The sequence below is a fragment of the Oryx dammah genome, unplaced genomic scaffold, assembly GCF_014754425.2.
Source record: "Oryx dammah isolate SB20612 unplaced genomic scaffold, SCBI_Odam_1.1 HiC_scaffold_15, whole genome shotgun sequence".
NCBI classification, from domain to species: domain Eukaryota; kingdom Metazoa; phylum Chordata; class Mammalia; order Artiodactyla; family Bovidae; genus Oryx; species Oryx dammah.
Window position 1 is genome coordinate 43,901,925 of NW_024070199.1, and position 19,909 is coordinate 43,921,833.

The following is a 19,909-nucleotide window of genomic DNA, read 5'->3' on the forward strand; positions in this document are numbered from 1 at the left end:
TAGCAAAGAGTCAAACATGACCAAGTGACTGAACTGAACTTAATTCCTCCTTTGGCAAAGTCAGCCACTGGGTGGCATTTTCCATCCCTTGTCCTCCCTAATACTGCCCAGTCCACCATGGCCAGGTCAGACTCCCCACCTCAACTCACAGAGATTTACAAGATGGATATATAATTCCATTACACATCTGTGAGTAATTAATGTGAAAGCACACGATTATCTATGTGACCTGGTCTAAGGTTGCCCCGAGACTGAGCACCCTTAGAGGGCAGGGTAGCATCTGGCTGGTGCACAGATGTGGCCCCAGCACCTGGCACGGGGAGAGCCTGGCACATCACAAGTTTGCAGGAACATGCAGGGCTCCTCTCTGGATGCCTGCTGCCGGGCACAGCGCCAGCCAGGCTCGGAGGACAGTTCTGTGGTGGCTGTGGTGGCTGGGAGTTTGGGCTCTGGTGTCATACAGGGCCTGGTTCAAATCCCAAACTGGGGTGACCTTGGGCAAGGTGTCTGCCCTCCCTGATCCCGTCTCACTACCCAGGGACAGCAGTGGTCTCACCTCCCAGGGCCGTGGTGAAGGTGAAATGAGAGAAAAGATGCCAGACACAGTATGCGCGCATAGCAAGTGACAGCGTGATTATCCCAAGGTGCCCAGCCAGCAGGCCAGCTGTCCCATGGACTCTGCCCCCAAGGTCAGGGCTCCAGTGCAGAAGATGCACTTGCCACGGTGTTGGGAAAGGCTCTTTATTCAGTCCTGGAGAGGAGCCTGCCTGGCTGGGCAGAGGCAGGGCCCGCTCGGGGCCAGGCCTTCAGCCGCGGGGCAGCTCCGGGCCAGCCAGGCGGGGCTGGTAGACACCAGGGGCCAGCAGCTTGAGGGTGAACTCAGTGATGACAGCTGTGAGGCCCCAGACCCGGTGCGGCCCGTGCAGGAATACGGGCAGCGTGTACTGGAAGTGGCCACCGCGGCAGAAGTGGGTGTAACCTTGGTTCTGCTCCTTCAGCAGATGGGCCAGGGGCAGGGCGAACACTTCATCCACCTGTGGGCAGGGGGCAGCGAGAGAGCAGATGGAGCGCTGGCCACTGCAGCCTCCCCCATAGGGACAACCCGCCCTCCCCCTCCCCAGATGCCCCCACTCACCTCCTCGGGGTTGGGCCTGAGGCTCTGGGGATCCAGTGGGCCCACGCCAGCCAGCACCGGCACCACCGTGGCCTTTTCCTGCGGCGGGAGGGGAGCAGGCTGTCAGGGCAGGGCTGGGCTGGGCTTGGCGGAGCTTTGGCCCAGGGGAGCCTGAGGGGAGGCTTCTGGGGCCTACAGCCGTGCAGGCCGGGTCCACCCGGCCCTGCTCGTGGACTTGCTCCAGCCATGCTGACTGGCTCAGGCCCCCTCAACACACTAGGCCCACTCGGGCCTCTGCGCTGTTGCTCTCCCTTACTTTTACCACCCTCAAATCACCCCTGCCTAGCCTGCAGCGCCCTCCCCAACCTCTGTCCACCAAGCTGAGTGGAGCTGGTTCACCTGGAGCCACCTCCATCCCAGGACTGAGCCTCAGGACCCCCTGTGAAAGGGGAATCAAATACCCCTGGCCCCTTCCCGACAGGTGTGGGAGGTTGGAACACAACGGCTGGGCAGGTTGTCTGGGACCCCACCGCCCTTGGTGACTGCCACAGACCCCACAGCCACCCTCCTGGTCCCTGAGTGCCCTGCTCCTAGCCCGGGGCGAGCAGAGAGGCCGAGAGGGGTGAGGGCCTGAAGGGCTTACCCGGTCGTGCACGGGCCGCAGGACTCCCCACACCTGCTCCTCGGGCACAGCCAGGCCCAGCTCCTCCTGAGTCTCCCTCAGGGCCGTGTGCACCACGTCCCGATCAGCGGGGTCACACTTGCCACCTGGGAAACTGACAAGGCAGAGGGAGCCTGCTTCTTGGGCCACTGGGGCCATGAAGGGCTGGGGGTGGCCGCTGCGGCAGGGGCTCGCCTAAAACAAAGTCTCTGCCCCTAGTTTGCAGAGAGGGCTGGGTAAGCCCCATGGCCTCTGCAGGCTCAGTTTACCTCACTGAACAACAGAAGTAAGGGGAAGAAGCCCTGAGGCTCAGACACGCTAACTGGGCTTATCGTGGGTCGCCCCAGAGGTGCTGACAGCGACCCTAGGGTGTCCCCAGTTTTCCCCGGGGGAGGGGTGTCGCGGCCTGGGCGGGAAGCCAGATAGCCCCGCCCCGCGCTCCCCCTTGGCTCCCGGAGGGGAATCCTCCTGCAGTCGCAGGGAAAGGGCGAAGTTCTGCCTTTTTAGTGTGTGTACTTGGTCGCTCAGTCATGTCCAGCTCTTTGTGACCCCGTGGACTGTAGCCCGTCAGGCTCCTCTGTGCATGGGGATTCTCCAGGCAAGAAGACGAGTGGGTCGCCATGCCCTCCTCCAGGGGAATCTTCCCCACCCTGGAATCGAACCCCAGGTCTCCTGCATTGCAGGCGGATTCTTTACCGTCTGAGCCACCAGGGTAGCCCAAGAATACTGGAGTGGGTAGCCTATCCCTTCTCCAGGGGATCTTCCTGACCCAGGAATCGAACCGAGGTCTCCTGCATTGCAGGCGGAGTCTTTATCAGCTGAGCTACCGTATGTCCCGCGCCCGCGCTTCGAGCGATCCGTGCGGCGGCGCCGGGGCAGGAGTACCCGCGGCGCCAGGCTCTTCCCTCCGCAGCCGGCTGGCCGAAGGGCTCTACTTAGACCCATTCTGCAGAGGCGGAAACCAAGGCTCGGGGAGAATAAGTGCTTTGCCCACGACCCGGCGGTCTCCGGAGTTTAGCAGCGCCCTCCTAGAAGGGAGAGGAGGTCCTGGCAGGTGTACCTGACGTCACCCTTGTGCCTCCCGGCCAGGCGGCTGGACCGCAGCGTGTAGAGTAGCGCCGGGACCCCGCGCACCGAGCACAGCGGCACGAGGACCGCGGCCGCCGCAGGCCGCGCGCGCAGCCGGGCCGTGGCTCCCGCCAGCAACCGCCGGCAGCGCTGTTCGCCCTCCGCCGACAGGCAGTCGGGCAGCATGTCCGGTCCAGCGCGGCGGAGTCACGGAGGGCACCGGGCGGCGAGAGGGAAAAGGCTCGGGCGAGCACACTCGGGGAAGTCTCTCGGGAACTTGGCGGGGCGGGCCGTGGGAGGAGTTTAACCGCCTTGGTGGGGCGCGGTAGCGGCACAGGCCACGCCTACTAGGGCGGGGCCAGACCAAGGGGCGGACCCAGGCAGGGGAGGGGCCGCTCTGAGAATTGTGGAGTGGGGCGGGAAGGGGCGGGGCTCGATGGCCTGGGCTTCCGGCAGGGACAGGCCTGGGCTTGCGGTAGGGGAGGGCCTGGGGCGGGGCGGGCCTGGCCTGGGGCGGGGCGGGAAGGGGCGGGTCTGGGGCGGGGCGGGAAGGGGCGGGTCTGGGGCGGGGCGGGAAGGGGCGGGTCTGGGGCGGGGCGGGAAGGGGCGGGTCTGGGGCGGGTCTGGGGCGGGTCTGGCCCGACCGGTCTGAAGAGTGTCTCTTGCCTAGTGCAACTGGACTTGTGTCTGGCCTGCGACCGGGGTCGGCCGTACTGACCGCGGGGTTTGGAAGTCGGGTGTCTGATTGTTGAGGCCCCGCATTTCTCTGCGCCCGCAAGTGCTGCAGGATGTTTGGAGTCGGCGTTTAGCGAGTAGAGATGCCTGGGGCCGCGGGAAGGAGTGCCCAGCCCTGCCCACCCTCCGGGCCCTATCTCCTGGCTCCGCTGGGTGGCATGAGCTGCGCCCTCTCGCTCCAGGGAACCCACTCCAGCCCCAGATCTTTCCCCTGCTTTTCCCACCTCCAGGAGCTGGCCTCCTCCTCTCCCATCTCCTCTGCAACTTCTACTCTTACAGGTGCTGGTCACTTTCTCTAGAAGCTCTCCTGCCTGGAATTTTGATTGAATTCTCAAACTCCTCGCGTCACCCCCACCTTGACCTCTGTGGTCACTGCCTGTGGCGTGCTGCACCCCTCTGCCAGACTGTGGCCCCCCCTCCCCCCGCCAAGGACCAGACACCCTGGTTTTGCACACAGCACCTAAATGTGAAATGAATGGCAGGTGTCCCATGCTTTGCTTCGACTTTGAGCAGTGCCTCCCTGAGCTGCAGTTTTGGTCCTCATCTGGGTGGGCGAGGCAGAGGGCAGGAATACAACCTCCCTCACAGCCCTGCCACTCAGCTTGTGTTGCCAGCTTTACCATGACTCTGCTCCCTGGGACGCCAGCAGCACGGAGCAGAGCTTTGTGATGTCTGCAGCCCAGACTCTGGGGTGTGGGCTTTCCTGAGGCCCTCCACCCTGAACTCCGAGGACAGAAGTGCTCTGACCACCCATTCCAAATGGTTTAATGTTGGAGGGAAGAGAGAGGTAAAGCAGGGTTTGGAGGAGTCACCCCCAAGGCAGAGGGGGCAGCTTGGAGATAGGGGGTCCAGTTCCAAGCCTGGCACCACCCCAGCCTGGTAACTCTGGGCAGGTCGCTTTCTTCTCTGGGCTTCCACCTGCCCTGCTCTCCTGGTCAAGTGGGTGGGTGGGTGGGGCTCTCTGCAGAGGTAAGGGCAAAGAGAGTGGGCTCCAGGGTGAGAGGACTCTGTCCACAGGGCCCCCACCGTCGCTGTGGGTCCTGGCCAGGCCCCAGGCACATTGCAGTGGGGGAGAGGAGCCCCAGCCCCGCTGGGAGGGGCAGGCCCCCCTGGTCCCCGTCAGCCTGGATACTGGGGAGGGGGTATGGTGTTGGTCGGGCCCTTGCTCGGACAGGGCTTGAGGCTCCAGTGTACAGGCCCTGGTAGGCGAGAGGCGGGTAGGTGGCTGGGGCCAGCAGTGCCTCAGGAGGCGCCAGCAGCTGATGGTGGAGCCTGGCAGGGATCCTGGAGGTGAAGGCTTTGTTGGGGTCTGAGGGGGGAGGGCGTGGTCTCAGTGGACTCCAGGCCTCCCCTCACGCCTTCAGCCCGCTGCTCTGAGACCCGGCCGCTCTCCTTTCTCAAGTTGCTCAGCAGTTAGCCTTTGGACTTGCTCTTGCCTCTGCCTGGAATTTCTTCCCCTCCTCCTCCCTCCTTCTCAGTCCGCCAAGGCCCAGCCCAGGAACTGCCTCCTCCAGGAAGTCTACCTGACCTCCACCCTTTCCCCCCACCACCCCTGCTCTCTGCACTTTGTCCCTGCCCAACCGTTCTCCCTGCCCTGGGTCCAAAATTGTCTTAGATGTTTCTGCTCCCCCTCTCTGTCCACACAGATGCCAGGTGAGCTTGCTGAGCAGTCTACAGCTCCTTCTTGGGGGACATGTGGCCTTGTCCCCTCCCCTCCTTCCTGCTCAGCGGGCTCCAGTCCCACGGTGTCTGTGGGCCTGGGGGCTGACCTTTCTCCCGCTCAGTAGAGCCTTTCAGCAGGCGGGGGCCGAGGCTGCTGCGACTCCGGGTCGGGACGCTGAGCAGGGGCCGTGGAGATATAGGCCTGGAGGTGGGGCAAGCAGGAATCAGGGCAGGGGTCATGGTGGGGAGCCCAGGCCAAGGGTCATGGTCTGAGTCAGGCAGTGGGACCCCAAGACAAGCCAGTGGCTGTGACCCTGAAAGAAGGGTCAGGAGCTGAGACCTTAAGAGATGCCTAGGGATAGAAATGGGGTGAGGGGATGGAGCCAGAAGGTACCAGGAGTCTGGGTCACTCTCCCGAAAGCCCTTGGCAAAAGGGTTGCTGGCAATTTTCAGCTGGGTGATCTGCAGAGGAGAGAGTGTAGTTAGAGGTTCTGCCTTGAGCTGGGGAGAGGCTGTGGGGCCCCGGGCTAGTCACCCTCTCCTCCCTGGATCCCCGCAATCTGGAGGCCCTGGGCCTCTCAGTCCAGGAACCACAGAGCCAGTGGGCATGAAGGCAGAGGAATGAATGACTGGGGGCTGATGCCCACAGAGTCCAGGAAGGACAGCCGAGCAGGGCTCTGTGCGCCTGTCGGGCCTGAGAACCCGGTACTTCAGTTTCTCCCACGTGATGGGCTAGGGGAGTCAGGTCAGGAACTGTGGCCTGACACACCCGGTGGTTCTGATACGCCGTCACAGCCGTGAACTGGGTCTCCGCGAAGATGAAGGACTTGAAGTTCTCCTGGGCGTAGCGCTCGCTGTCTTTGCGTGGATCCACGAAGACCACGTGGAAGCGCGGCTGGTAGCGGTGCATGGAGTTGAGGATGATCTGCGGGGTGGATGGAGGGGGGTGGCAGCCAGCCCTCACTGAGGCTGCCGCGCTTCCTCCAGGACCCCCCACCCCCACCCCTGTCTCATAACTGCCTGTGCCCGATGTGAGGCTGCGAGTCTGCGGTTCTGAGTCAAAGTCAAAGGCCCCTTTGCGTCTGAGCGTCTGGGTGGCTTGGCCTCTTCCACTCTCACGTCCCAGCCATCACAGGACAGCCTGGGATCTGACCACCTCTCCTACCCCGTGGCCTCCAAGCAGCCCAGCCACGACCATCTTTCTCCTGGATTTCTGCAGCCGCCTCCCAGCTGCGCTCCCTGCCTCCACTTGGTGCCTCTGCCTGTTTTCCACACAGCCGCCCTAATGAGCTGCAGCTCAGAACCACCACCCCCCATCCATGGCTCCCGCCCCACACAGAGTAAAGATCCGAATCCTCTCCGCAGCCAACTGGTCCTGCAGATCAGCGCAGGCCACCCCTAGTATCTCTTCCCCTCCCACTGCCCCTCCCCGCTCCACTCCAGCTCCACTCCAGCCACATGGGAGCCTCCTCACCGGTCCCCTCGGCTCCCCAGTATCCTCCTGCCTCAGGGCCTGTGCACTCGCTGGCCCCTCTTCCTGCCACAGCTCCCTCTTCTATATACACAGGCTCCCTCCTCCACGCCATCAGAGCTCTCTTCTAATAGCCTCAGGTGCTGACTCCGTCTCAGACCCCTTCCCTGTCTCCTTTTTCTCCTGACACCAGCCTGATCTTTGCCTTGGACAAAGTGTCAACGATGCTATGTTTTTGCATCTGTGGTGGGTCTGGGCAGTTCCCTCTGCTGTCCGACCCCCTGGCTAGGTGGAATTGGGCATCAAAGCCCCAGCCGGTTCTGGCCCCAGGCTTCATCACACCCAGGCCCCAGTGTCCCTGTCCTGGCCCAGCCCCTCCCCACGGTGGCCCGGGCCTCACGTGGCCATTTTCATCCAGCAGGTTGTTGGTCAGCTTGAGCTTGTCGAAGGACACGATCTGACGCATCCACTGCGCGCCCTTGGCTGGTGAGTCGGGGTGGAAGTGCACGCGGCCAGGCGTGGCCGGGTCCGCCTTGCCTGCCACCAGCCAGGCAGAGCTGTGGAAGGCATACCTGGGGACGGAGCGAGGTGGCGAGGGCGCCCTGACTGCACCCCAGGGCGCCTACCTCATCTGCTGCCCCCACCTGGAGCCGAGACTCACGGGGGTCACCATCTCCCCTACTGCCCATGTGCTCGCCCATCTGCACACGAGGAACCAGAGGCTCCAGAAGGCTGTCCGGCCTGGGGTCCGCGCGGTCGCACCGGCTGCCCTGGGCTAGCCCCGTCTGTCCCCGCCTGGCAGGGAGAGACCCCCTGACACTGCTCCGACTGGTCCCTATTCACCCAGGGAGCGGGTGGGCTTCTGCCTTCCCGTCTCAGTGCCTGAGGTCTGAGCTGCGAGCCCCAGCCAGCCCCGGACCTGTATCTCTTGTCGTCCAAAGGCACGAAATCCATGAGCAGGGCGTAGTCAGCCAGCGAGTCCATGCCCAGTATCTTCACCTGGAAGGTGGGGAACATCCTCCTGCGAGAGGGGGTGCTCAGCGGCCCCGGCATGGTTCCAGCCTCTCCACCCCTCCCGCCACCCCCTCACCCCCCGTGCCCATACCTGCCCGCCTTGGTGACAATCATCTCTGTGCCCAGCTGGTTGAACTCTTCCCACAGAGCCTTCATCTCCAGCTGAACCGTCACACTGGACACATGTGGGTTCTTGGGGCCCTGCATGGTGGGCTCAGCCACCGCTGGGGCCCCTGTGGAACCAGTGGAAGGGCCTGATGGTAACATGGATTCTGGCTGGGGCTCCCAGCTGGAGCTGGTCATGGGCAGTGTGTAGGTCTCTGAGGGGGCAAATACCCCAAGGCTAGCAGAGAGGAAGGCTGGGGAGAGAGGACACGATGTGGGCCTTTGGCCTCTGTTCTCCTCACCCACCCCAACTCCACCCAGCCAGCCTTCATCTTTCAGGAAGCCCTTCTTCTTCCAGGGCCTGATGCCTCTTCTTCCAGGAAGCCCTCCCTGATTGCCAGGCCTGTGTTCCCATAGGATCCCTAACTCAGCATCACTTCATGAGGTTAATGTTCACTTAAAGCTCCTGGAGGCCAGAGACAGGACCTGTTTGGCTTCCCAGGGAATCTTTGAGCCATCAGGAGGCCATGTGACCTTGAGCAAATTATTTCACCTCCTGGAAGCTCGGTTTCCACATCTGTCCCAAGGAATTCTTAAATCTGTCTTATTGCGCTGATGTGAGGAATCGTGAAGACACACACAGGGCCTGACACACAGTAGGCCCTTCAGAAAGGACCTTGTTATGGATGATGGTACAGGTGGGGTTGTGGGGGGGAGGGGGTGGGGGGGGGGTCTTTCTCAGTTCTGTGCAGACCTGGCTTCCTCGTGCTGCTTAAGGAATACTGAGCTGAAGGAAATCCCCAAATTACTGTGAATGACTCTTACCCATCTCTGACCCTGAAGTTGTGTTAATCACTCAGTCGTGTCCGACTCTTTGTGACCCCATGGACTGTTGCCCACCAGGCTCTTCTGTCCATGGGATTCTCCAAGCCAGTTCTAACATCTTTCCTCTCTGGCCTCCTCACTTTTTTCTAAAGAGCCCCTCTTTGGGGCTTCCCTGGTGGCCTAGTAGTTAAGAATCCAACTGCCAATGCAGGGGATACGGGTTTGATCCCTGGTCTGGGAAAATCTCACATGCCACAGAGCCACTAAGCCTGTGTGGCATAACTCCTGAAGCCCACGGACCCTAGAGGCCGTGTTCTGCCTCAAGAGAAGCCAGCACGATGAGAAGCCCGAGCACCGCCACAAAGAGTGACCCCTGCATGCAGCCATGGAGACCCAGAGCAGCCAAAACTAAATCTTAAAAAGATAAAAGAGCCCATTTTTGGTCTGCAATCCTGGTACATGGCTTGGGAAAAATCCTTCTTATTAAAAAAAAATTCTTTTAACTACAATGAGATACTTTTTACCTACGAGGATGGCTATTACCAAAAACCAAAGCAAGTAACAAAACCAATAACCAAAAAAGTGTTACACGTGTTGGTGAAGATGTAGAGAAATTGGAACCTTTGTGCATTGCTGGTGGAATGTTAGACGGTGTAGCCCCTGTGGAAAACCACTGATGGTTCCTCAAAATATGAAAGATAGAATTACTATGAAAAGTGGAATTGTTAGTCAGTCATGTCTGACTCTTTGGGTCTCCTGCATTGGCGGGCGGATTTTTTACCACTGTGCCACTTGGGAAGCCCATGTGCGACTCTCTGTGACCCTGTGGACTACAGCCTGCCAGCTTCCTCTATCCATGGAATTCTCCAGGCAAGAATGCTGGAATGCCCATAAGAACCAAGAGCACGTACCTGAACAGATACGGATTCACTGGTATTCAGAGCAGCATTGTTTGCAACAGCTAAAATGTGGATGCAACCCTAGTGTCTGTCCACTGCTGGATGAATGGATAAGAAGAACGTGTGTGTCCAGACAATGAAATATTATTCAGTCTTTAAAAGGAAGGGTATCATGAGGCAGACCATGGCATGGATGGACCTTGAGGATGCTGTGCTAAGTAAAACAAGCCAGTCACAAAAGGACAAAGACTGTATGATTCCGTTCATAAGAGGTGCCCATTAGCGAAATTCATAAACAGAAAGTGGATGGCGGTTGCCAGGGGCAGGGAGAGGGAATGAATTAATGTTCAGTGGGGACAGTGTTTCAGCTTTGCAAGATGCAGAAAGTTCTGGAGATGGATGGTGGTGATGGTTCCACACCAATATGAATGTGCTTAATGCCACTGAACACTTTAAAATACTTAAAATAATAGTTTTTATATTATATATGAAAAAGTGAAAAAGAAACTGTTAGTCACTAGTCATGTCTGACTCTTTGAGACTCCATGGACTGTTGTCTGCCAGTTTCCTCTGTCCATGAAATTCCCCAGGCAAGAATACTGGATTGGGTTGCCATGCCCTTCTCCAGGGGATCTTCCTGACTCAAGGATCAAACCCGGGTGTCCTGCATTACAGGCGGATTCTTTACTGTCTGAGCCATCAGGGAAGACCCATGTTATGTATATTTTAACACATTTTAAAACTAGAAAAGGCATCCCGAAAAGCAGACTGTTCATTTCTAGCAGCCCCACATGGGTTGAGAACCTGGTAAAACTGTGTGGTAAAACCTGGGTAGAGGTAGAATTATGGTGCTGGATGGATGGATGGACAGGTCCATGGGTGGAGGGAGTTTCCCGGGATGACACAGCATGTGATGAGTTGACAGGCAGGCAGCAGCTGGCCAAAGCCAGTGCACAGTAGCTACCAAGTGAGAGTGTGGGGTCCAAGGTCTGTGGCCCCATCCTCAGCAGCCCTGAAGTGGCACCTCACTAAAGTCCCTGGAAGCTCTGCAGTTTGGGGATGGGTGGGTCTTACAGAAAGGGGATGGGACATATCAGGTCTAAATCCCCCAGAGATGAAGGGTGGATGAGCCGATGTCCCCCATCACCTGGACCAGGCTGTCAGCTGGGCAGTTGCCCGTCACTTAGCTGTCCTGCTGGGGCAGGAACATCATCCAGATAACCGACGCCAGCCCCAGAGTCTTTGGTGATGTGTCCCAAGGGAGAGAGGCTCGTGGTTTTGCTGGGCCTGGGGGCTTCGCAGGCTGGTTACTGGCTCCCCAGTCTTTTCTGAGCCTAGACCCTGCCCATCCTGGTTCACATGCTGCCCTGTGCCGCCCTCAGTAACTCTGGGGAGGGGCCTGTCCTCTGCCCACTTTCTCTGAAAGCCAACAGCTCTTGACTGCCAATTTCCACTGACATGGAGTCAGATTTGGAGGGGAAGTTGCAGCTCCTTGTCCACCTTGATATGCAAGGGGTGAGGCCCAGAGAAAGGAGGGGCCAGGCCCAAGGTGTCCCAGGTCTGATAAGGCTTTCACCTCCCAGAAATGGCTCTATCCTGCTGCCTATCAGCATCCCCACATTTGCACTTGAATGGCTGCATGGGCCCCGCCCTGGTGGGGCCTGAGGCCTCAGCCTGGGGTGCCCCTGCCCCATCCTCTTGCCCAGACCCTGGGTACAGTCATGTTTCCCTGGTCCCTAAGCCTAGACCCTGCCCCACCCGACCCACCCCGGAGCTTGAACTCACTTGTGGGACTGCCTTGGCCGCCTGCCCCTTACCTGCCATGGAACAGCCTGGACTTCCGATTCCTGGAGACAGTGGTTCAGCTGGGGTCCCTGCCTGCTGCCCCAGTGGTCAGCCTCTCCCGGTCTCCCAGTCCATCGGCAGCACGGCTCAGTGCTCAGGGCTTCCCTCGGTCCCCAGCCTCCTGGCAGGACTGTCCTTCCCTCCTGGATCGTCTACGTCTTGGTTCTGTCCCCAAGCCAGGCAGCTGGTCTCTGCAGGTGGGACCTCGGCGCTGGGGTGTGCAGAGCCCCTTCTGCAAGCCACCCTCAGACTGGACTGTGCGAGGCCCCTGGCTGGGCTCGTCCAGTTCCAGGCGCGATGCAGTGCGGGAGGAGGGCAGGTGGGGAAGCTCTGACGTGGTGAGGCCGCCTCTCCCCCTCCCAGTCTCTGCTCCTGGCTTCCTCCCCTCCCCAGCTAGGAGCCCCCCAGCCATTCCTGATCAATGGGCCCACATGCACGCAGGGCGGGGGCCCACCTCCAGGACAGGCTGGGAGATCCGCAGGGGTTTGGGCCCAGCTGAATGGAGGGGCCAGGGCTGACAGGGCCTCGGGGAGGTCGAGGGGCTGCAGTAGAAGCATGAAAGGCTGAGGCACTGCCTCTTCCCAGGACCCAGACCCCTGACCGGGGCTGCTGTCGTGGAATCACCAGGGACCTCGGGCCGGAAAGGCAAGGGGGCAGCAGCCACGTGTATGAGCAGAAGCAGAGCCCTTGGACTGGGAGGTGGGAGGCCAGGGACTCCTGACCGCTCAGCCCATGAGCTGTGACACTGGCAGGACCTGATAGCCCGGTGCCTCGGTTTCCCCAACTGAACTAAGGGCGTAATCGCTTCTGCCTGAGATGGGCTGGCCCCGCCTGGGGGGTGCATAAGCTGTCCCCATCTTGGCTGATGGTGCCTACACAGGCCCCACAGGGTCGGGCCCAGGGGGCAAGTCCTGACCAGGCACCTTCCCCAGCAGCCCCTGCCTATCTGGAGTGGGGCATTCAGGGAACACACAAGTGGCCAGTCAGAAAGGGAGGGGGGTCTCCCCACGCTGCTTGCTGCCGTGTGGCCCAGCGCAGGTCATCGGACTAACCCTGGGTTGGCCCACTCTAGGGCCATGGGCCGGGGCACCAGGCTAGAGCGCACTGGGCTGGGCTTGGCGTGCCCAATCGGGGTTCCCAAAGTCGACTGGACCCCACAGCTCCTCCACAGTCTAGCTCTGGGGATACAGCGTGACACCCCGGCCCCTCCCGGACCCACTCGATGGGGGCAAACTCTCCTCCCTCAGCTCAGGGGGGCTGCTGCCTCAGCCCCCACCACACACCCCAGGTCCCTGGGGCCAGGCTGGAAGGAATTCCGTCAGGAGAGTGAGGGCCGACCCTGGCACAGACCCAGCCCTGGGGTCTGCTGCTGGGCAGGATGGGGCGAGTCCTCTGCCCTTTTGAGGAGTGTCCCAGAGTCTCCCAGGGATGAGGGGCCACCTAGTGAGGCGAAGCCATGCCACCCTGTCCCAGGAGCCACGGTGGGGCAGGGGGGAGATAGGAGAGGTGATGAGGTTGGCGCCCCCTCAGCCTGGACTCCCAGGGGCCTAGGGGTCTATTGGCTTCTGGTGTGTGTTTGTGTGTGTGTGTATGCGCTTGCACTTGCCTTTGGCCTGTGAGATGGGAAGCCTGCTACATGTATGTGAGCTCACTGGCATGCCAACCCATGGGCTCACACAGACTCAAGACTCAATGACCTCCCGCCGTTCGTGTGCACAGGTGCACATGCTCCTCTGTGCACAGAAACACATGCTGTCTCTTACATGCGCGCGCACGCACACACACACAGGCACGCCTCCCTTCTTCAACAGCCTCTTCCCCAGCCGATCCGCTCTTCCTGCCCGAGGCATCTCCTGGCCCCCTGCCCCCTCATCCATCTTGCTTGCCAGCCTGTCCTGGGTGCCCCCATATCCTTCACACCTTCTCATCTCGCTGCTCAATAGCAGGAGGCAGCACGGCAGCCGTGGCCGCGGGGAGATGGATGGGCTGGGTGTGGGTGTAGAGGGCCCAGGGAGGGAGAGCTGGGGAGGACAGAGCTCTGGGCTCCTCCAGCCCCGCTGTCAGGCAGGAGCAAAGCTCTCAGGCACGGGCGGGCGGGGGAGGCCTGGATGGCGTGAGGCTGTGCTCAAGGTTCGTCCCACCCCAGCCAGTGTGGCCCTGCGGTGGACACTGCAGAGAGTGCCTGGTTAGGATGGAGGGGACCTCAGAGGCAGGACTGGGCCTGCTCCCTCCTGGACGCTGACCATCTCAGCCTCCCTGGTGGGACTTCCACCACCCTACCTGCCCTACCTGTACCTCCTCCCTGCACCCCTGCACCTGGACAGGTGGTCCCAGGTGGGGAGAGCCTTGTCGAGCTGCACCTCTTCCCCATCCTTGACGCCCCCTGAGTCCCATGAGCACTGGGCTCATTACACACTTGGAAACGTGCATCTGAGCTGTGCCACCCACCACATATGTATCCTTCTGGAAGAAGGGCCAACGTGCTGAGGCTCTCAGAAACATGTGTGCTCACACACACAGCGCCTGGGCAGACGCATGCCTGGACACCTGCACACGTGGGCACATACACAGCCACACACTTCTGCCCTCCCAGATCGACTCTGTGGTCCTGTGAACGTAGAGGGTTTGAAGCCCTCCTCTGGACCATGGCCTCCTCTGAAAGCCCCTCTGCTGGCCCCAGGGCAATCTTTCTCCAAGTCCCCCTCCACATACTCACACACGCACTATGGATCTTCCCCCTGGCCTGTGATGAAATAGTGTGGGTACAGAGACAGTCAGCCCTGGCCCCAGAACACACAGCAGGTCTAAGACCACCCTGAGGCAGACCTGCCCTGGATCCCGAGGTCACAGAGAGGGGTCCTCTCCCACACAGGAGAGAGGACAGGAGCCGTGGACCCCTGGACACCTTCCATTTTATAGAATGGGAAACTGAGGCATGGAGGTGCGGGTTTGGCAAGAAATGTGGCACACAGTGGGGGGCAAAGGGGGTCCCTGGGCTGCAGATTGTGTCTCAAGACCCACTGTTCAGAAGGGAGGTCTGAGGCCGGGCAGGCCTGGCCTGGGTTGGGGACCCAGGCTGGGGCGGGGGGCCAGTGTGGGCAGGGCAGGCCCGGAGAACATGAGCTTCTCAGTTTGGATGAAGACAATGCCCCTCTCACAGTCGGCACCGTGTTGATGAAATGGGGTATGCAGTGGGCTCCCCCTCACAGAGCACGTCCTCACCACTGGACATCTGGAAGACAAGTCACAGTGGCCAGAAGGCTTGGTCCTGGGAGAGGACCCAGGGGCCAAGGCTGCTGGGGCCAACCTCTGCCCTGGCCCCAAAGGGGGAAACCCAGCAGGGACAGCCAAGAGACACCCTTCACTGATGGCCCTGCCCACCCGCCCCTCACCTCCTCAGTCAATGCAACAGGGTGTCTGCTGAGACGCCAGCTGGCTGTGGGTCTAGAGATGGAGACCCCGGTCACCTCAGAAAGATGCCCTTGTGTGCCCTAGCGGCCACAGGCGCAGACGGCGAAGCCTTGCTAGCTGTGTGATCTTGAGCAAGTCCTTCAACGTCTCTGGGTCTCAGCCTTCCCATTGTAAAACTGGGATTATACTATCTCCTCCTATCATCCTGAGGTTTAAATTAAACAGCTAACACTGCTTAAAGCAGGGTTTGTGGGGATTCCCCGGCAGTCCAGTGACTAAGACTCAGTGCTTTCACTATGGCTCAGGTTCGATTCCTGGGGAGTTGAGATCCTATAAGCTGAGCAATCCAGACCATAAAACAATCCAACAAACAAACAAAAAAAACCCAGCAAAAAAAAAAAAAAACAACAGTGTCTGACATGTAGTAACTACAATATAAAAGTGTATTAAATAAAATTTTAAATTGTGGCAGAAATCACTATTATTTAGCATCTGCAGGGAAGATGGGTCTTTAGCCCCAAACACTGAAAGGATGGTGTTTCCTCCACCATAATGTTGCAAGTAACGTAACACCTCAAAATAAAACCTGAAGCTGTAATAAGAGCAGAGAAGTCCAGCCAAGTTCTGACTTTTTCTTGTCATTGTTATTTGGTCCTTTAAAAAGGATCATATTTTTGACATGTCAGCCTCTTTGTAATATTTCTGTTTGCACCCCCATTTTGCTGTGCCCTTGGCTGGGGGCTCAGCCTGCTGTGGGAGCCAGATCTCAGCTGCCCCAGGAGGGATGAGCAGGGCTGACGAAGGAAGGAGGTGGAGGCCCCTGAGATGGAAACCCATGGAGGAGGCTGTTCCGGCTGGTCCCTGGGCTCAGGCGCACAGGGCGGGTGGGCCAGTGCCAGCAGATGGTGCTCGTGGAAGCTCCTCCCGCCTCTGAAGGCCAGCTGAGGGGCTTTGCTGCTGCTGCTGCTGCTCAGCCGCTCAGTCGTGTCCGACGCTTTGCCACCCCTTGGACTGCAGCACACCAGGTTCCCTGTCCTTCACTCTCTCCCAAAGTTTCCTCAAGCTCATGTCCACTGAGTTGGTGATGCCGTCCAACCTCCTCATCCTCTGTTGCCCTCTTCTCCTCCCACCTTCAATCTTTCCCGGCATCAGGGTCTTTTCCATTGAGTCGGCTCTTCGCATCAGGTGGCCAAAGTATTGGAGTTTCAGCTTCAACATCAGCCCTTCCAGTGAATATTCAGTGTTGATTTCCTTTAGGATTGACTGGTTTGATCTCCTTGTAGTCCAAGGGACTCTCAAGAGTCTTCTCCAACACTACAATTCATATCATCAGTTCTTTGGCGTTCAGCCTTATATAAGGTCCAGCTCTCCCTGGGGAATAGTTATTAAGCAGGCTAGGGCCCTGCCTCTGGGGGCTGCAGGACCTGAGGGCCCCTGGAGGGCAGGGGTGTTGCTCCACAGCGACCCCATGTGGCGGACCCTACAGAGCTGTGGCTGGTGGGCTGCCCCTTCTTGCCAACCTCCTCCTCGCTAGGTGTAGAAGCAGGAAGACCCAGTTCCTATAACAGCGAGGAAGGGGAGCTGGCGAGAGGGAGACGCTGGACTTCCTGCTAATGCGCATAGGGATGCGCACAGAATCCAGGGGAGGGCTTAATGAAAGAGGCGGTTCTGTAATTGCCCCTCCCACCAGACGAACTGGGCGGTGCCTGCTCCACGCCCTCTCGCTTCCACGGTGAGGGAGGGGTGTCCAGGCTGTCAAGTCGCCCCCTCCTGCCCTCCACAGCACTGGGCCCGCGCCAGTGCCAAGGTTGCCTGAGCAGCTCCCCCCTCCAGGTGAGCCGCCCCTACACTGGCGATGTCCTGAGAAGCCCTGACCCCGCCCCCCGGCAGTGACCAGGGCCACTGCGGCAATGAGATGGCTGGCATCTACATGGCCGAGCACCAGCCGCAGGCCCCGGGGTAGCTGGAGACCCAGCTCCTCCGCACTGCCTGTCCCAGTGGCCTGCTGCCACCGCGACGTAGACCCGGACCTTAGTCGTGTCGGCACCAGCTCCTTCCTCACGTGGGTGTCCTGGTCTGCTGCTTTAGGGCCCGAACCGGCAGGGGTCCAATCTGAGCCCACCGTCGTCCTGCTGGTCTCAAGGCACAGGGAGGGCAGGATGAATACTATGTCCCCAGCGCCTACTGGCTGCCCATGCTGGGGCCCTGAGGCTGGGTCTCCCCCGGGGGGTCTGGTCCCAGGCCTTCTTTACAACCAGCCCTTGTCCTCCCAGGAGGTCTTGGCCTGGCTCCAGGGCCAGCCCAGCAGCCAGAGCTCCCTCCAGGCCAGCCCTCTCTGCAGCGCCCAGCTCACACGCTTCCTGCCGTCCCACACCCCACCCAGACGACGGGGCCTGTGGGGCCTGTCAGGGTGCTGGCACCTCTGTAGGGTAGCTGGCGGGGTGGACGGGGTTGAAATCTGAGGCTGGGTCACCCAAGGGGGTGGGGGGCCCTGCTAGTGCCCTCCAGGGATCTGGAGCCTCGGCAAAGGGAGGGCAGAGACCTCCTTTAGGTGCTGAGTCCTGCCCCAAGGCCACAGGTGGGAGGCCTTGTACCAAGGCCACTGACACGGAGCCCAGAAACAAGGTCAGCTCCGGGCCCAACAGACCCCCTTTGTTGCCCAAAGCCCCCCTACCCCTGCGCATCATCACTGTATGCTGCCTGACCCCAAATTAGGCTAGAATGCACACCCCAGCAGTCTCTCTCTATGCCCTAACCAATCACCTAACCTCCTAGCAGGAATTTTGTCTTGAGGCTATAAAACTGGTGAGCAACAGGAGAAAACTTTCAACTCTCCCTGGTCTGTCAGGGGGTCGGCGGGCTGCATTTGCAGCGCCCTCTTCATCTCTGTCTCCCGCTCTTCACAAACTCAATCCCTTCTGCAATGCTCTGTCCCTGCAAATTCCTTTCCAACCCGTGCTCAGGCTGCCTCAGCGTTAGGGTCCTGGGGTGGGACTCTGGAGACCTGCAGAGGTAGCACAGCTCTCATTCCTGCTGCGCTGCAGGGCAAGACCTGGGCTCCGGGAAGCTCAGCGACTTGGCCGCGGGGGCCAGCGGTGGTGGAGCGAGTGTGTCTGCCCGCCTTAGGGTCCCTGCTTCCTGCTTCTCCCAGGGCAGGGGCCTCGGGGACCCACTTTATGAGTCAGAAGCCACAGCCTTTGTTTGAGAGGCCCGCCCAGGCCGCTGAGCCTCCTGGGAAGGAAGGGGGGCCTGATCAGCAGCCCCCAGCTATGAGGGGCAGTTTCTGGAGACCCAAATACTTCCTGCCAGGAGATGTGGGGCCTCCTGCTCTGGGAAGGACAGCATTAGGGGATCCTGAAAGTTCAGTTCCCTTGGCTGAGGTCCAGCTTCTGTGTCTCAGAAGGTGTTTTTATACATGTATTTTTTATTTTTATTTTAGATTGAAGGATAGTTGAGAGGCCCTTAGACAGCAAAGAGATCAAACCAGTCAATCCTGAAGGCAATTAACCCTGACTATTCATTGGAAGGACTGATAATGAAGCTGAAGCTCCAATACTTTGGCCACCTGATGCAAAGAGTCGACTCATTGGAAAAGACTGATGCTGGGAAAGATTGAGGGCAGGAGGAGAAGGGGGTGACAGAAGATAAGATGGTTGGATGCCATCACCAACTTGATGGACATGAGATTAAGCAAGCTCTGGGAAATGGTAAAGGACCTGCAAGCCTGGCGTGCTGCAGTCCATGGGGTCGCAGAGTTGGACACGACTTAGTGACCGAACAGCAACATAGTTGAGTCACAATGTTGTGTTTTATGTATATATTTTTCAAATAATTTCCATTACAGTTTATCATAAGATATTGACTATAGTTCCCTGTGCTGTATAGTAGGACCTTGAGGTTTATTTTATACATAGCAGTGTGTATATGTTAATCCCATACACCAAATGGATCTCTCTCCCACTTCCCCTTTGGTAACCATACATTTGTTTACTGTGTCTGTGAATCTGCTTCTGTTTTGTAAATAAGTTCATTTGTACTGGTTTTGTGGTTCCACATGTAAGTGATAGTGTGGAGTATTTGTCTTGGTCTGACTGACTTCACTTAGTGTGATAATCTCTAGGTTCATCCACATGGCTGCAAATGACATTATTTCATACTTTTTATGGCTGAGTGGTATTTCGTTGTGTATATATGCACCACATCTTCTTTATCCATTTATCTGTTGTTGGACATCTAGGTTGCTTTCATATTTTGGCTGTTGTAAATAGTGCTGCAATGAATATTGGGGGTGTATGTATCTTTTTGAATTAGTCTTCTCCAGATATATGCCCACTAGTGGGATCGCTGGGTCATCAGTTTCTCTATTTTTAGTTTTTCTAAGGAACCTCCGTACTGTTCTCCATAGTAACTGCACGGACTTATGTTCCCACAAAAAAATGTAGGGGAGTTCCCTTTTCTCCACACCCTCAGAAGGTGTTCATAGAAAGGAAGGGCATCGGGGAACTGGCACAAGAGCCTCCAGAAACAGCAGCCTCCAGCCCCAACTGAGTGTGTGAGTAAGTGTGTGTGAGCGCTGGTGTCTGCCTGTCTGAGGATCTGTGTGTTCACACTTGTGCTATGTGTACCAACACATGTGCATGCAACGGTGGTGAGACCAGTCCGGAGGTGGGCCGGCTGTTGCCCCTCTGAGCCCCAGGAAGTAGAGGGACCCCCAGCCCCCACTGGCTCCGACACCCTCCTCCCCGAAAGTCGGTGCCCTCTCTGGGCCTTGGCTCCTGCCTGTGAGATGGGAGTGAGGCTCCCTCCTGGGTAGGGGCAGCTGAGAGGAGTGAGGGGCGAGGGGGCAGGTGCAAGCTTGGAGGGCAGACACGGGCACAGCAGACGCTGGCCTGGAGGGCATAGACATCTCCAAGGGCCCACGTTCTTCACTGCAGTTGGGGAAACTGAGACCCAGACAAACCCAGCTTCCCAAACCAGGTGTGGCTGGAGCTGTCAGAAATCATTCTGTACTTTGGGAGCCTAATTATAGATCTGACGTGAGAAAGGCCTTCCTAACCACCAGGACTGCTCAACCTAGGGGGTGAGTTCTCTGTCACCAG

At 59.0% G+C, this 19,909-nt stretch overlaps 2 protein-coding genes across 2 annotated transcripts; both read right to left on the reverse strand.

Moving 5' to 3' along the window:
* Nucleotides 1-608: 608 nt before the first annotated feature.
* NUDT8 (nudix hydrolase 8) lies at nucleotides 609-3,123 on the reverse strand. The gene is made up of 4 exons (XM_040256468.1): nucleotides 2,836-3,123; nucleotides 1,758-1,890; nucleotides 1,136-1,213; nucleotides 609-1,034 (listed from the first exon to the last, which is right to left on the reverse strand). Exons 1-4 carry the CDS (start codon nucleotides 3,027-3,029, stop codon nucleotides 807-809), a joined length of 633 nt encoding a protein of 210 aa, XP_040112402.1. The 5' UTR covers nucleotides 3,030-3,123; the 3' UTR covers nucleotides 609-806.
* Nucleotides 3,124-4,513: 1,390 nt separating this feature from the next.
* On the reverse strand, nucleotides 4,514-8,659 carry TBX10 (T-box transcription factor 10). The gene is made up of 8 exons (XM_040255210.1): nucleotides 8,656-8,659; nucleotides 7,817-8,084; nucleotides 7,631-7,732; nucleotides 7,112-7,283; nucleotides 6,010-6,165; nucleotides 5,635-5,702; nucleotides 5,348-5,442; nucleotides 4,514-4,887 (listed from the first exon to the last, which is right to left on the reverse strand). The coding sequence occupies exons 1-8, from the start codon at nucleotides 8,657-8,659 to the stop codon at nucleotides 4,514-4,516; spliced, it is 1,239 nt and encodes a 412-aa protein (XP_040111144.1).
* Nucleotides 8,660-19,909: the final 11,250 nt, after the last annotated feature.